The sequence below is a fragment of the Haliotis rufescens genome, unplaced genomic scaffold, assembly GCF_023055435.1.
Source record: "Haliotis rufescens isolate VD_foot unplaced genomic scaffold, xgHalRufe1.0.p SCAF_85, whole genome shotgun sequence".
In the NCBI taxonomy this organism is placed as follows: Eukaryota; Metazoa; Mollusca; class Gastropoda; order Lepetellida; family Haliotidae; genus Haliotis; species Haliotis rufescens.
In genome coordinates, this window is record NW_025964378.1 from 1,233,280 (window position 1) to 1,250,096 (window position 16,817).

The following is a 16,817-nucleotide window of genomic DNA, read 5'->3' on the forward strand; positions in this document are numbered from 1 at the left end:
CCCAGGCTATAAGGCAACCCTGGATGTAATGCCACCCAGGCTATAATGCCACCCTGGATGTAATGCAACCCAGGCTATAATGCCACCCTGGTTGTAGTGCCACCCAGGCTATAATGCCACCTTGGATGTAATGCCACCCAGGCTATAAGGCAACCCTGGTTGTAGTGCCACCCAGGCTATAATGCAACCCAGGCTATAATGCCACCTTGGATATAATGCCAACCAGGCTATTAGGCAACCCTGGTTGTAGTGCCACCCAGGCTATAATGCCACCCTGGTTAAAATGCCACCCTGGTTGTAGTGCCACCCAGGCTAAAATGCCACCCAGGCTATAATGCCATCCTGGATGTAATGCCACCCAGGCTATAATGCCACCCTGGATGTAATGCCACCCAGGCTATAATGCCACCCTGGATGTAATGCCACCTTGGTTGTAATGCCACCAGGGCTATAATGCAACCATGGTCGTAATACCACCCTGGTTGTAATGCCACCCAGGCAATAATGCAACCCTGTTTGTAATGCCACCCAGGCTATAATGCCACCCAGGCTATAATGCAACCATGGTCATATTGCCACCCTGGTTAAAATGCCACCCTGGAGGTAATGCCACCCAGGCTATGCTGAAGTGGAGGCGTGGAGATTTGTGTCTGTTTTGGTGTGGAAAATCTGATGTTGAAGTTAAGAATATACCAAATACATTTTTCAAGTAAGCTGAAATCTTAATTTCTATTGATTTCAGTATTGGACAAAAAAAGGTGCCTGTTCATCTTTCTTCAATTAAATGAAATTATTTAAATGATTTTTACCTTTTTAGCATAACCCAGTATCACCACCTCAATAAATGATGCGAGATAATAAAAAGTGAGCTACTATTCAACTCAAACTGATGCTTGACACCATTACCTGTGTTGAAAGCTACTAACATATATTATCTCTGGGCACTACAACAAAATCTCATTTAGGTTCCGCACAAGGAATCCATTTCTGACTGCTCTTGACTGTCTTGGATTATGGTGTAGAGTGCAAGATTTATAGGTTGATTTTCAGGCAAGTAAGTCCCCTACTTGACATATAACCCTTCAATTTCCAAGATTGAGTGCAGAACGTGGGCGTACACTGTGATGTGTCTCCATTTTTTGTTCTTCTTGATTTTCGTGTTTGTCAATCTGAGATGTTAGTTTGAACAAAATAATGGATATCAGGGTATATCATATGGAAGAAAAGGAGAGAGATTTCTTGAGGAAATATTACCGTTTTTTAACAGTTTTGAGTGTTCAGTATTAATGACAGACTGAATGTGAGATCTGCATGTGTTTGTGTCGGAGTCGTGACTCATTATTTCCCTTGACGTGTGTATTGTCAGTTTTTGATATTTTTGTTTATTAATGTCTATGTGTAAGAATAGCACTTCCTGTTTATGATGTAACAAAAGAATTTTGTTACTCATAATTCACCAAAACTAAAAATCATGCTGAGAAGTGTATTTAATAAATCACTTATGTATATCTATTTGTAAATTATTTGATATAAGTTATCAAAATATGAAATTCAGTGAACCACTGTTGATGTGGATTAAACAATTCACCGTGAAATCATCTTGGGCACCCTACTACTGACACAAGTAACACGTTTCCATTTAATTGGCAAGTACTTTTTGGTTTACAAAATTTATTTTTGTTCTCACAATGTCGTTTCAAGTTTTGGGTAAACAATTTCGCAATGAATCCACTTTCCAACACAAACTAATTTGTATATTTTCCACACATGTAGACGCTCCCTATAGTTATATCCTTTCCACATATGTAGACACTCCCTTTAATTATATCCTTTCCACACATGTAGACACTCTCTATTGTTAAAGCCTTTCCACACATGTAGACACTCCCTATTGTTATATCCTTTCCACACATGTAGACACTCTCTATTGTTATATCCTTTCCACACATGTAGACACTCTCTATTGTTAAAGCCTTTCCACACATGTAGACACTCTCTATTGTTATATCCTTTCCACACATGTAGACACTCCCTATTGTTATATCCTTTCCACGTATGTAGACACTCCCTATTGTTAAAGCCTTTCCACACATGTAGACTCTCCCTATTGTTATATCCTTTCCACACATGTAGACACTCCCTATTGTTATATCCTTTCCACGTATGTAGACACTCCCTATTGTTAAAGCCTTTCCACACATGTAGACACTCCCTATTGTTATATCCTTTCCACACATGTAGACACTCCCTATTGTTATATCCTGTCCACACATGTAGACACTCCCTATTGTTATATCCTGTCCACACATGTAGACACTCCCTATTGTTATATCCTTTCCACACATGTAGACACTCCCTATTGTTAAAGCCTTTCCACGTATGTAGACACTCCCTATTGTTAAAGCCTTTCCACACATGTAGACACTCCCTATTGTTATAGCCTTTCCACACATGTAGACACTCCCTATTGTTATATCCTTTCCACACATGTAGACACTCCCTATTGTTATATCCTGTCCACACATGTAGACACTCCCTATTGTTATATCCTGTCCACACATGTAGACACTCCCTATTGTTATATCCTTTCCACACATGTAGACTCTCCCTATTGTTAAAGCCTTTCCACGTATGTAGACACTCCCTATTGTTAAAGCCTTTCCACACATGTAGACACTCCCTATTGTTATAGCCTTTCCACACATGTAGACACTCCCTATTGTTATAGCCTTTCCACACATGTAGACACTCCCTATTGTTATAGCCTTTCCACACATGTAGACACTCCCTATTGTTATAGCCTTTCCACACATGTAGACACTCCCTATTGTTATAGCCTTTCCACACATGTAGACACTCCCTATTGTTATATCCTTTCCACACATGTAGACACTCCCTATTGTTATAGCCTTTCCACACATGTAGACTCTCCCTATTGTTATATCCTTTCCACACATGTAGACGCTCCCTATTGTTATAGCCTTTCCACACATGTAGACTCTCCCTATTGTTATAGCCTTTCCACGTATGTAGACGCTCCCTATTGTTATATCCTTTCCACACATGTAGACACTCCCTATTGTTATAGCCTTTCCACACATGTAGACACTCCCTATTGTTATAGCCTTTCCACACATGTAGACACTCCCTATTGTTATAGCCTTTCCACACATGTAGACACTCCCTATTGTTATAGCCTTTCCACACATGTAGACACTCCCTATTGTTATATTCATTCCACATATGTAGACACTCCCTATTGTTATAGCCTTTCCACACATGTAGACACTCCCTATTGTTATATCCTTTCCACACATGTAGACACTCCCTATTGTTATATCCTTTCCACACATGTAGACTCTCCCTATTGTTATAGCCTTTCCACGTATGTAGACGCTCCCTATTGTTATATCCTTTCCACACATGTAGACTCTCCCTATTGTTATAGCCTTTCCACACATGTAGACACTCCCTATTGTTATATTCATTCCACACATGTAGACACTCCCTATTGTTATAGCCTTTCCACACATGTAGACACTCCCTATTGTTAAAGCCTTTCCACACATGTAGACTCTCTGTATTGTTATATCCTTTCCACACATGTAGACACTCCCTATTGTTATAGCCTTTCCACGTATGTAGACACTCCCTATTGTTAAAGCCTTTCCACACATGTAGACACTCCCTATTGTTATAGCCTTTCCACGTATGTAGACACTCCCTATTGTTAAAGCCTTTCCACACATGTAGACACTCCCTATTGTTATAGCCTTTCCACGTATGTAGACGCTCCCTATTGTTAAAGCCTTTCCACGTATGTAGACGCTCCCTATTGTTAAAGCCTTTCCACATATGTAGACACTCCCTATTGTTATAGCCTTTCCACGTATGTAGACACTCCCTATTGTTAAAGCCTTTCCACACATGTAGACACTCCCTATTGTTATAGCCTTTCCACGTATGTAGACGCTCCCTATTGTTAAAGCCTTTCCACGTATGTAGACGCTCCCTATTGTTAAAGCCTTTCCACATATGTAGACACTTCCTATTGTTATATCCTTTCCACACATGTAGACACTCTCTATTGTTATATCCTTTCCACACATGTAGACTCTCCCTATTGTTATAGCCTTTCCACACATGTAGACTCTCTCTATTGTTATATCCTTTCCACACATGTAGACACTCCCTATTGTTATAGCCTTTCCACACATGTAGACACTCCCTATTGTTATATCCTTTCCACACATGTAGACACTCCCTATTGTTATATCCTTTCCACACATGTAGACTCTCCCTATTGTTATAGCCTTTCCACACATGTAGACTCTCCCTATTGTTATATCCTTTCCACACATGTAGATGCTCCCTATTGTTAAAGCCTTTCCACACATGTAGACTCTCTCTATTGTTATATCCTTTCCACACGTGTAGACTCTCCCTATTGTTATAGCCTTTCCACACATGTAGACTCTCCCTATTGTTATATCCTTTCCACACATGTAGATGCTCCCTATTGTTAAAGCCTTTCCACACATGTAGACTCTCTCTATTGTTATATCCTTTCCACACATGTAGACTCTCTCTATTGTTATATCCTTTCCACACATGTAGACACTCTCTATTGTTATATCCTTTCCACACGTGTAGACTCTCCCTATTGTTATAGCCTTTCCACACATGTAGACTCTCCCTATTGTTATATCCTTTCCACACATGTAGATGCTCCCTATTGTTATATCCTTTCCACACATGTAGACGCTCTCTATTGTTATAGCCTTTCCACATATGTAGACACTCCCTATTGTTATAGCCTTTCCACGTATGTAGACGCTCTCTATTGTTATATCCTTTCCACACATGTAGACGCTCTCTATTGTTATAGCCTTTCCACATATGTAGACACTCCCTATTGTTATATCCTTTCCACACATGTAGACTCTCCCTATTGTTATAGCCTTTCCACGTATGTAGACGCTCCCTATTGTTATATTCATTCCACATATGTAGACATAACCTATTGTTATATCCTTTCCACACATGTAGACACTCCCTATTGTTATATCCTTTCCACACATGTAGACACTCCCTATTGTTAAAGCCTTTCCACGTATGTAGACTCTCCCTATTGTTAAAGCCTTTCCACACATGTAGACACTCCCTATTGTTATAGCCTTTCCACACATGTAGACACTCCCTATTGTTATATCCTTTCCACACATGTAGACACTCCCTATTGTTATATCCTGTCCACACATGTAGACACTCCCTATTGTTATATCCTGTCCACACATGTAGACACTCCCTATTGTTATATCCTTTCCACACATGTAGACTCTCCCTATTGTTAAAGCCTTTCCACGTATGTAGATACTCCCTATTGTTAAAGCCTTTCCACACATGTAGACACTCCCTATTGTTATAGCCTTTCCACACATGTAGACACTCCCTATTGTTATATCCTTACCACACATGTAGACACTCCCTATTGTTATAGCCTTTCCACACATGTAGACACTCCCTATTGTTATATCCTTTCCACACATGTAGACACTCCCTATTGTTATAGCCTTTCCACACATGTAGACACTCCCTATTGTTATATCCTTTCCACACATGTAGACACTCCCTATTGTTATAGCCTTTCCACACATGTAGACTCTCCCTATTGTTATATCCTTTCCACACATGTAGACGCTCCCTATTGTTATAGCCTTTCCACACATGTAGACTCTCCCTATTGTTATAGCCTTTCCACGTATGTAGACGCTCCCTATTGTTATATCCTTTCCACACATGTAGACACTCCCTATTGTTATAGCCTTTCCACACATGTAGACACTCCCTATTGTTATAGCCTTTCCACACATGTAGACTCTCCCTATTGTTATAGCCTTTCCACACATGTAGACTCTCTCTATTGTTATATCCTTTCCACACATGTAGACACTCCCTATTGTTATAGCCTTTCCACACATGTAGACACTCCCTATTGTTATATCCTTTCCACACATGTAGACACTCCCTATTGTTATATCCTTTCCACACATGTAGACTCTCCCTATTGTTATAGCCTTTCCACACATGTAGACTCTCCCTATTGTTATATCCTTTCCACACATGTAGATGCTCCCTATTGTTAAAGCCTTTCCACACATGTAGACTCTCTCTATTGTTATATCCTTTCCACACGTGTAGATGCCCCCTATTGTTATAGCCTTTCCACACATGTAGACTCTCCCTATTGTTATATCCTTTCCACACATGTAGATGCTCCCTATTGTTAAAGCCTTTCCACACATGTAGACTCTCTCTATTGTTATATCCTTTCCACACATGTAGACTCTCTCTATTGTTATATCCTTTCCACACATGTAGACACTCTCTATTGTTATATCCTTTCCACACGTGTAGACTCTCCCTATTGTTATAGCCTTTCCACACATGTAGACTCTCCCTATTGTTATATCCTTTCCACACATGTAGATGCTCCCTATTGTTATATCCTTTCCACACATGTAGACGCTCTCTATTGTTATAGCCTTTCCACATATGTAGACACTCCCTATTGTTATAGCCTTTCCACGTATGTAGATGCTCTCTATTGTTATATCCTTTCCACACATGTAGACGCTCTCTATTGTTATAGCCTTTCCACATATGTAGACACTCCCTATTGTTATATCCTTTCCACACATGTAGACTCTCCCTATTGTTATAGCCTTTCCACGTATGTAGACGCTCCCTATTGTTATATTCATTCCACATATGTAGACATAACCTATTGTTATATCCTTTCCACACATGTAGACACTCCCTATTGTTATATCCTTTCCACACATGTAGACACTCTCTATTGTTATATCCTTTCCACACATGTAGACACTCTCTATTGTTATATCCTTTCCACACATGTAGACACTCTCTATTGTTAAAGCCTTTCCACACATGTAGACACTCTCTATTGTTATATCCTTTCCACACATGTAGACACTCCCTATTGTTATAGCCTTTCCACACATGTAGATGCTCCCTATTGTTAAAGCCTTTCCACACATGTAGACACTCTCTATTGTTATAGCCTTTCCACATATGTAGACACTCCCTATTGTTATATCCTTTCCACACATGTAGACTCTCCCTATTGTTATAGCCTTTCCACGTATGTAGACGCTCCCTATTGTTATATTCATTCCACATATGTAGACATAACCTATTGTTATATCCTTTCCACACATGTAAACACTCCCTATTGTTATATCCTTTCCACACATGTAGACACTCTCTATTGTTATATCCTTTCCACACATGTAGACACTCTCTATTGTTATATCCTTTCCACACATGAGGCACTCCCTATTGTTATATCCTTTCCACATATGTAGACACTCCCTATTGTTATATCCTTTCCACATATGTAGACACTCCCTATTGTTATATCCATTCCACATATGTAGACACTCCCAATGGTTAACTTTCAAGGACTGTTTCTCTATGAAAGGAATCAATACAAAATTGTTTTCTCTACAACACTAATTTATATCTAAGTTGTTAGATTTATATTATTATGATGGCCAAATCGCTCAGTTTCACTGGGTTTGGGATTTGGCTGAAGTTATTGAATTACGGGGTCTAAAGTATAAATCTTGTTCTGTTGATAGCAATGATGCCAGTGAAAACAGAAGTGCCCCAGAAGATGTCGAAGCTGTGCTCCGGGGCTCGAAGGTCATTCTTCTTCCGGATGAAGTATGGATCCAAATCATCAGCCAATCTGCCGAATAATAATGCAATGAAGAAAGATCCTGACTCCTATCAATATAACAGGAAAAAGAAATCAGGTTGGTCCTGTTACATCCTCGATCATTCAGTGTAGTGTACTGCCATTCTGTTGTGATATGCCCCATGGCGATTCCTGGTTAGAATTAGTTCCTGCAACCTGTGCTGGTCGGACGCGGCGACTTCATGGATCAGGTGATCAGGCATGGTGACTTGGTTGATTGTGTGTCATCATTGCGATATCACCAGCATGCGAACCTCTTTGTTTTGTACGGTCTCAAATACATCTGAATACTTCCTTCTCCCTGTCTTCCAACTCAGGGAAAGCCTTGGTACTGCTGTTCTGTGTGGCGCCAAAGTTCACCCTGCAGAGTTATGTCCCTTAGCTGTGACAGAATCTTCTGCTCATCTGGGTTTGGACTGATTGCAAGCCTGGGTACTGCTGTTCTGTGTGGCGCCAATGTTCACCCTGCAGAGTTATGTCCCTTAGCTGTGACAGAATCTGCTGCTCATCTGGGTTTGGACTGATTGCAATCCATGTCACCCCATATCCAGAGTTTTAAAGTAGTAAACAAGTACCAGCACCATTGTTGCATTTTTCCATATTGTTTGCATTTTTTAAAACGTTGTACTAAAACTAACTCCCTCACTCACCCTGCAGATAAGAAGAACTATGTAATCATCCACTGTAGCGGCTACCTCAAGTCCTGGTCGTCCAGCAAGATGGGCATCGATGATGACAATGAAAGTGACGAAAGTCCTAGCCTCAGTTGCCTTGTTGCCATTGGTCGAATCCAGCCTACCTGCCAGTCTCAGCCTTCATCATCGCCTAGCAACATCAACATTCGACCAATGGAGTACATGTCTCGACTTAGTATAGATGGAAAATTTGCAAATGTTGATGAGCGGTGAGTTTTTGTATTCTCCCCAGGGAGCTGAGAATGATTCTTGAGTGCACAGTGACCGGGGTAATAATAGCACTTTGAGCATGCCTCTGAGTGGTGTGGATATATGCGCAATAAAAATGGCCTATTATAGAGCAGAAGATTGGTGGTTCAATGCCATGTTGCGGCATACCAAAAAAGATGTTTACATGCCTGGCGCTCAGCATTAAAGGGCAAGTTCACACGGAAATTAACCTATTTTTCTTGTACTTTTTCCACATTAAAAGTGTTAACCTAGAAGTGTCATAGACAAAAATATAAAAATATCACAATTAATTAACATATTTTTCGCATTAAAACGATTTATATTTTTCACATTTACCAAATGTTCTATTTCCACAACAAAAAAACCATGGCTTATGGCCTCTCGCAATATGACGTCATTTGTGCCAATTGATAAACATTATGACGTCATCATGCTTTGTTAGAGCCGCTTCACGTGGTGTAGGTCTAGGTGTGTGATTCTAGCGTCTCAGATGCCAGCCAGCATAGTGTTATGCTGAGTCACCACTGCGCCGGAGTGTGTCGTAGGCCATGTTGTTTTACCGCAAACTGGTACTTGATATCTTTTGCGTTGAGAATAGACAGGGACCCAGTTGAATTGGCACCAATTACGTCATAATCTAAGGGGGATAACTCAGGCCTGTTTAGCTCGAAAAACGAAGGCATCATAACGGCATATCATTTTCACACTATTGTGAGCTTCCTACTTTCACTGTGAAAAAAATGAGTGTATATTTTCTAACACAGATACTAATTAATTCTAAAATTGCGTTTTGTTTAGAAAAAGAAAGAAAGTGATTTTTGCGTGTACACTTCCCCTTTAAGGGTCTAAAATAAGGACTGGTCATCTTGGGGTCAGTATACCATGTACGAGTGGAGTATCTATGTTAAACTATGGCATGGTATCTCAGTAGGCTGGCACTATAAAACCAGCTTTAGTCCGGACTAGTACAAGCAGCCACACATGCAAACACGTCGCTATATAAGTACAATAATCCTGAACATATTGTTAAACACCATTTCACCTCACTAAGGTGGTAATTGTCCAAGACCTGCCTCACTTTGGTGTTTCCCCTCAAATCAAGTTGACATGCATGATGGGACTGAGAAACTGTTGAAAGCAGCAGTAACCTAACTCACTCATTCCAGTGTCTGACCTGGTTGTTTGTGTGACCTTGACCTGCAGTGACCTTGACCTACAGTGACCCTGACCTGCAGTGACATTGTGCATGCTTTAACCACAGGGTTACTGATATTTGCTGGATGCTGATATTTCTGAAATATTATCATAATATGTCGTACAACAACATTCATTCACTCAACTGTCAGATCCTTTGATATCAGTTTAACTCCCATGTAGTGATAATGTTATAAGTCTTTTTGGAGTAAAGATCTTGGCATCCGACTTGTTATATGACTTCACTTTATTAAATCCTCAGCTGTCATTTAATATTCAACAAGGAATTAATAGCACATAATCTGATACTCGTTTTTATTTTTAAAACCTATTTGTGACAAATATGACGTTTATCACCAGGCTTCCTGTGACATCCGCATCAGAGAAAGTCTGGATTATGGTTGATGATCTAGAAATAGGCAGGAAATGGAAAGACAATATTACTCCTTGGTGCCTGCTTGTTCGGATATAGACATGGCCACTGCCATTAGTCAAAGACTAGTCAAAATGAGGGACTTGCGTTCCTGCCAAAAAGATCTAGTTATGTTACCATGGTTACAAAAACCATTTGCCAGAAATGAGCTGGGGACTAGTAGGGTATGGCCAATGGTGTCAATCTTCGTTGTGCTACCAAACTGTGTGTTCATATATTCGACATGACCTTCTCGGCTTGCCAATTTCTTGTATTGTAATGATTGAAGCATTGAAACACTGAAAATAGTTCAGTTTCAACGCAGAGCCATGATAGTACCAACAATAATTATGAAGATGTGGATTATATTTTATCTTATCTATGCATGTAAGTAAAATCACATTTGTTTTACTACTGTTAACTAAATTTCGACTTATAATATTTGGTACATTAGAGAATAGAGCAAGTTTAAGAAGTCTTGGCTTTATTTTTTATTTTTTCATGAAAGATAGAAACAAACATATTTCATCATTCTCTTACTTCCTCATTGCATGTCTTTTAATGTTGTTATTGTTGCCTTTTATGTTGAGGGGAGTGGCAACTTCTATTTTAAATCAATTTTGACTGTATCCTGTTTATTAATGCATTTTTATCACTGAACAATTTAAAAAATGAGACGAGACTCCTGGGCTTATGACGACATCCTTCTTTTTTATCTGTCAGTAAATCTGTAATGAATGAAAAAATATGAGGTTAATGTAAAACAGATGTCTTTAGTTTTTACAATCTTTCATGTGCGTTTTTATTCTCGTTGCAATTTCTCATTTCTTTATTTGTGTATCTTTCTCACAGGAAAATATATTCTGTACCTGAAGCATGGAGTATACAACATATTGCTTTTTGATCCAAAGCAAAACTATTCTTCTGACAAAGCTTCATTAAATATTTTCTTTAGAAATAATAAAAATGGTATTTAAGTCCTAAATAATTTCATATTGCCATGCATTAACTCATAGTTTGGCCTAGCTAACATTGACTCAAGTCAGGTAAATGTGAAAAGTGAGAGAGAGGTTTCAGCTCTTCTGTTTTCTTAGGGCGGTACTCGCATCCCGCCATGGTATTGTCAACAACTTTCTCTTTGTTGAGAAAATAATGCCAATGCGTCTCGTGCAGAGTTAGTGGGTAAATATTAAGGAGAGTTTTACTCCCATCATATTTAAGGAAATATTTCTCTGTATAAATATTGAAATAATGGATTGTGTCTATGAGAATGTCATCTTGAAACATCCGTCTGTCTTATTCTCTGTTCGCAAATATGTGCCGGAAATGAGAATTTATTTGTTGCTAGAAATGCTGATTGTTTTTGGCAATATATCATGAGAAAAATTCTCCAAGATATGTCCTGATACCTCTGTCCATGAAGCCCTGACTCTTTGGCATCGAAGTCAAAATCGTGCTTGATGGAGTTTGCTCCAAGCTGACAGAAACTGTTTTAGAATTTGCCAAGAATTTAAATGGGAAGCACTTAATCACCACCTTAAAAGAAAAAGAAAGGTAACTGGCTGAAATTCTTCAAAGAAACCTGTTGTTTGTGTAAGTTTTGTAACATTTTGAATACATGTAACTTGTTGTAATTGTGTTACTGTGTGACCTGTTTCGTATGTTCCGCTAAAGTTTCTTCCTCAAATCTGAAAACAGTTCCCTTTCTACAAACATGTAAAAAACATTGGGATGGGTAAAACATGTTATTTTTGGCCTAAACATTGTCTGTTTATGAAAGTCTTTGTAAACTTGCTTGAAGCATTTGGATAATACTTATGAAGGCTATTTAACACTACCTCTCGTGCATAAACCACCAAAGAATTAAACACTTTCAAACGCCAACATAAAACAAATCTTTAGAATAACATTGCTTTTTGCTTTTAACTGTTGTCACTCAAAAAATACTATATATTAAGAATAGAATGTTTTGGAATTTATATGAATCAAAATACAAAAATTTAGTTTGTAGCTTAATTTGAAACTTTGACTTTGAAATTCTGTGTGGAAACTTTGTTTGTAATAAATAACTGGGACTAAGAAAAATAACCTCTTGATATTTTAATTTTTTTTAAATATTTTTCATGTCTGATTTTATGATAATTCCAGCTGTGAATAACTGTTTAATAAATTTCTGTTAATTTCAGATTTTTTATTATCCTTTTATTTTTTTACCCTATCCTGACATATTTATCTGCTTTCAAACTTGCAGAAACATCATTACTCAAAGTATGTTTTGGACTGAAAAAGGATGTAATTTTTTAAAAGTACTACCATTATTCACCTTCAGACATTTACCTTACATCGTCTCATTTGGGGATGGTGGTCAGTCATGGTTACCCAGTCGTTCCAGAGACCTGTGTTCATTGGTAGGAATCACAAATTCGCCCTGATTATGTTTGTATGTTTGTATGCTGCATACAATCTCTGTGGGCTTCATCAAGTGGTCAACATCAAAGACCTGCATCGGTTCAGGCTCTCCTCCCACATCAAGCTGATAAGCTGAGATCTAACTGAAATACTGTTCAAAGCAATGTGAATTTTATGCTCTCTTTTCATGAGAGTTGTACTGCAATGAAAAAGGTCTACCAAGGCATTTCTTTTTAGAGTGAGTGAGTTGGGTTTAATGCCCCTTTTAACAGTATTCCAGTTATATCACAGCGTGTCAGCTTAATGTGGGAGGAAAACCCGAAGTGATGCAGGTCTCAGACGTTTACCACTTCGGTGAAACCCATGAGCATTGGTATTGTGCTGACAAACCTAGAAACATAATCGGGTCAAACCGGGATTCGAACCCACAATCATAGGTTTCTGGCGTGCCCAAGGGACGCAACTCTGTACAGCGAATCGCAGCGTCTTAGACGACTGGGCCACCCATGCCATCAGCTTGATAGGAGGACTGTTTTAACACTTGGTTTTGTGAATCAGTTTAATGTCAAGACACCAGGCAGTACCATAAAAGACTTCAAAACTTTGTTAATCTTAGGGATTGACCGTTTTATATTTGTGGGGTGCCTGGTTTTTTTTCTTTGAGAAAGGAAAAGAAAATTCTCTGGCAGGAAACATCATCGGGTTGAACCGGGATTCGAACCCACAAGTATAGGTTTCTGGCATGACTAAGGGATGCAACTCTGCACAGCGAATCGCAGCGCCTTAGATGACTGGGCCTCCCATGCCCCCTTTCTTTTTAGAGATTGATACTGGTATAGCAATATCAGAAACATTTTGCTTACGTCAATATGAACCATAATATCAAGGGCTACATGAGCTAATGATTTGATATATATATTTTTTACAGAGCAACCGTGATCCTTGGCTATCTACCTCAAGAGCTACTTGGAACGTCCGTGTACGAGTATTATCACTCAGACGACATAGAACATTTATCAGAGGTCCATCGAAAAGGTGATTCACGTTTGATGTATTGCATTGCATGATTAATTAGCTTATTGAGGACGGAAAGATAGTCGTGATGAGATTTTCTTTAGTCTGTCAGATGTTGATTATTGGGAGACATGCAATGGTAATTTATTATGTTGCACATTTGATCACCACATTGGGGCTGCCCATTATTTTCTAAGGATAGGGTGGTTGTGATCTGGGTCAAGTGTGTAATAAACTTGCATAAATATCAGATTAAAGGTGTAATTCTTAATGGATTATTGCAGCACAAAAAGTATCTCTTAAAATCTGATTGGTTAAAAAAGTATATGTTTAAAAAAAATTAAAAATTAAAGTTATACTTTGTCTCAAATGAAATATCGGGGGCACGGGTGGCTGAGTCGTCTAAGGTGCCGCGATTCACTGTGCAGAGTTGCGTCCCTTGGGCACGCCAGAAACCTATCATTGTGGGCTCGAATCCTTGTTTCCCCCGATTATGTTTCTAGGTTTTGTCAGCACCATACTCGTGATCGTGGGTTTCACCAAAGTGGTAAATGTCTGAGACCTGCATCACTTCAGGCTTTCCTCCCACATTAAGCTGACACGCCCTGATATAACTGGAATACTGTTAAAGCGGTGTTAAACACAACTCACTCACTCACTAAAATGAAAAAAGTTTAAGTTACTAAGGTAATAACAAAATACAAAATAATTTTGAAGAACATATTACTTGTGATATTGCAATATCGCTGAAAATAATTCACTAGGAACATGGTAAATGAATATGGTAATCATCGAATAGGAATATTCCTTTTGATATAATGATTCCAATCTTCTTAAATGTGAATGTCTTGTGTTGATGTCTCAAATGAATACCTTCAAGTTATGAAAAGGGAAAAAAACAATCAGATCAACACATTTATTGTCGAACAGTTCATGGTTTAATCAAATGCCAGCATTGAGCAATGACATTAAGGAGTTAAAAAAATATAACAGGTTGGTTTCTGGTTATCTGATTCCAACGTTTTGCAAAACCATTACAAACCTTTGTTCATAAGAGACACAGTTTCTGTTTGGAAACTGTATCCATCTGATTTGAAAAAAAACGAGGAATAAATAGGGCTCATGTTAGTCTCATAGGATCTGTATAATTTTGGAAAGGAAATATTTAGAATTTGACATCAACTTTGCTAGATGTGTTGAATTTTAGACTTTTTATGTATTTCAACATTGGCATGTTGTAAACTTTGAAAAGTTTCTTAATGTAGAAAGAATAATAATTCAGGAAGTGTTTTTCCAATATAAACAGGATAGCCTGGATTATCTTTTCAATTGATTCCGATGATGGGGACATTAAGCATTTGATACGTCTGGCTTCATACTTGAAGTGCTCAATCACTATAACATCAGTTTATTTGTTTTTGTCAAGAATGATTTTAAAGGGAAATTAAAATCAACATAGAAACTTTGCAGATTTTAATACTTTAGGGGATACTTAGTCACAAATACTTGACCAGAATATATTATGAAAAACGGAAATAGCGTAAAACAGACTATAAAAAGACGACAGGCGAAGTCATCCCCAAAACAAAAACTTTCATCATAAAGGGATTCCCCTTCGTGGGGTTAAAAAGAGTTCCCTGTGTTTGATGCGCCGGCAATTTCAACAATTATGACAATCGGGCTGACGCCCAGTCTGCCTGCTTCTGCCTCGGTTTTTCTAATACTAAAGAAATAAATTGTAGTCCAGTCAAATGATCCTCATGAACAAGAGGGATCTGTGCAACATACTTGACAGAAGAGATGGTGATCGTGGTGTACGGGTACAGGGTATTTGTCATAATAGAATCGAAATATATAAGGGACCGACCATTTGGGAGACTGGATATGTTTTTAGCTACAAATGCAAAACCAGATATTGTTTTAATTGAAACCATGAGCCAATTTTCTTTTCTATGAAACACATTGCAACAATGTAATTTTAGTGGCAGGCCATTTCTCTTTTTCCTAATAATATGTAGCATAAATATTGTCACATTGTTTGAACTAGACTAACATTTAGTCTCTGAAATCTTATATTACACAATATCCTTCATTACTCTAAAAAAAATTAAAAAATTTCCCTATGCTGATTTCATTGTGGAATAGAGCTAGCTAGAGCTTGCTAGACTTGCTTTTGTATGCATTTCTAGATTATTTCATTTTTCATAAAATAAATATATTCCACGGTCATGGTGCAGGACTACTGTATTCGACATAATAAGCACCCAGGCGCTCTCAAAATTAGAAATAGGGGGCTCTTATTAGAATATTATTTTGGTGGAAAGAACAGAGTTGAAAGGTAATTTTCGTGGTTTATACTGACGGCCTGACTGTTTATATACGACACATATATTTTTCCAGAATTTAATTGCCCATACTTAAGGGTGCATATAACACACGAGTGAGTATTATACACGAATAAATAAGTCTTGTGTACATTGATCAATCGGAAGGGTTGGTAATTGGGATTGTTCACTTGCCAATATATTAGCAAATATATTCGGGGTGCTTATTACGTCGAATACGGTACATTAAATCTTTTTTCTGTCTGCTCATTCATTTGATTACTATGTCCACAATTTATGTCACCTTAGTAACAACACTGAAGATGCCTTCACTTCTTTACTCGGGGAATATTCCCTGACAGGCATGTATTGTGTGGAATAGGGCGGAGGTGGCCAGCTAGCTACCCATACAGGATGTTCGTAATAAAACACTAGTTACCGTTTTTTAATTGTTAGTTTGATTATTCACAATGTCAAGGTGAAAGGTCGTTTCACATTTTGAGCAGTGTTTGCAATGTTATTTTTGTAGGATTAACAGAAATAACAGACATAGTACAGTCAAGTCTCGTTAATCCGACACTCGTTAATCCGACAATCGGCTTTATCCGACACAAATGATGGGAACCGATTTAATCAGTGCTATTTAGACCTGTTAATCAGACAGTCTCGCACTCAGACACACCTAATTTGCAATGTATTGCTGAAATCACTCATTAATCAGTCTCGTTAATCCGATATATATGTATAACGGCTAA

The 16,817-nt window shown here is 38.3% G+C and overlaps 1 protein-coding gene across 4 annotated transcripts in view; it reads left to right on the plus strand.

Annotated features, from left to right (window-relative positions):
- LOC124146908 (protein cycle-like) overlaps positions 1-16,817 on the plus strand; it is a 126,609-nt gene that overhangs the window by 96,824 nt on the left and 12,968 nt on the right. For all 4 annotated transcript variants that reach the window (XM_046517464.2, XM_046517465.2, XM_046517462.2 and 1 more), the window contains 3 exons: positions 7,665-7,841; positions 8,441-8,687; positions 13,653-13,759. In XM_046517464.2, coding sequence (XP_046373420.2) covers positions 7,665-7,841; positions 8,441-8,687; positions 13,653-13,759 — 531 coding nt within the window. The remainder of the gene's footprint in view (positions 1-7,664; positions 7,842-8,440; positions 8,688-13,652; positions 13,760-16,817) is intronic.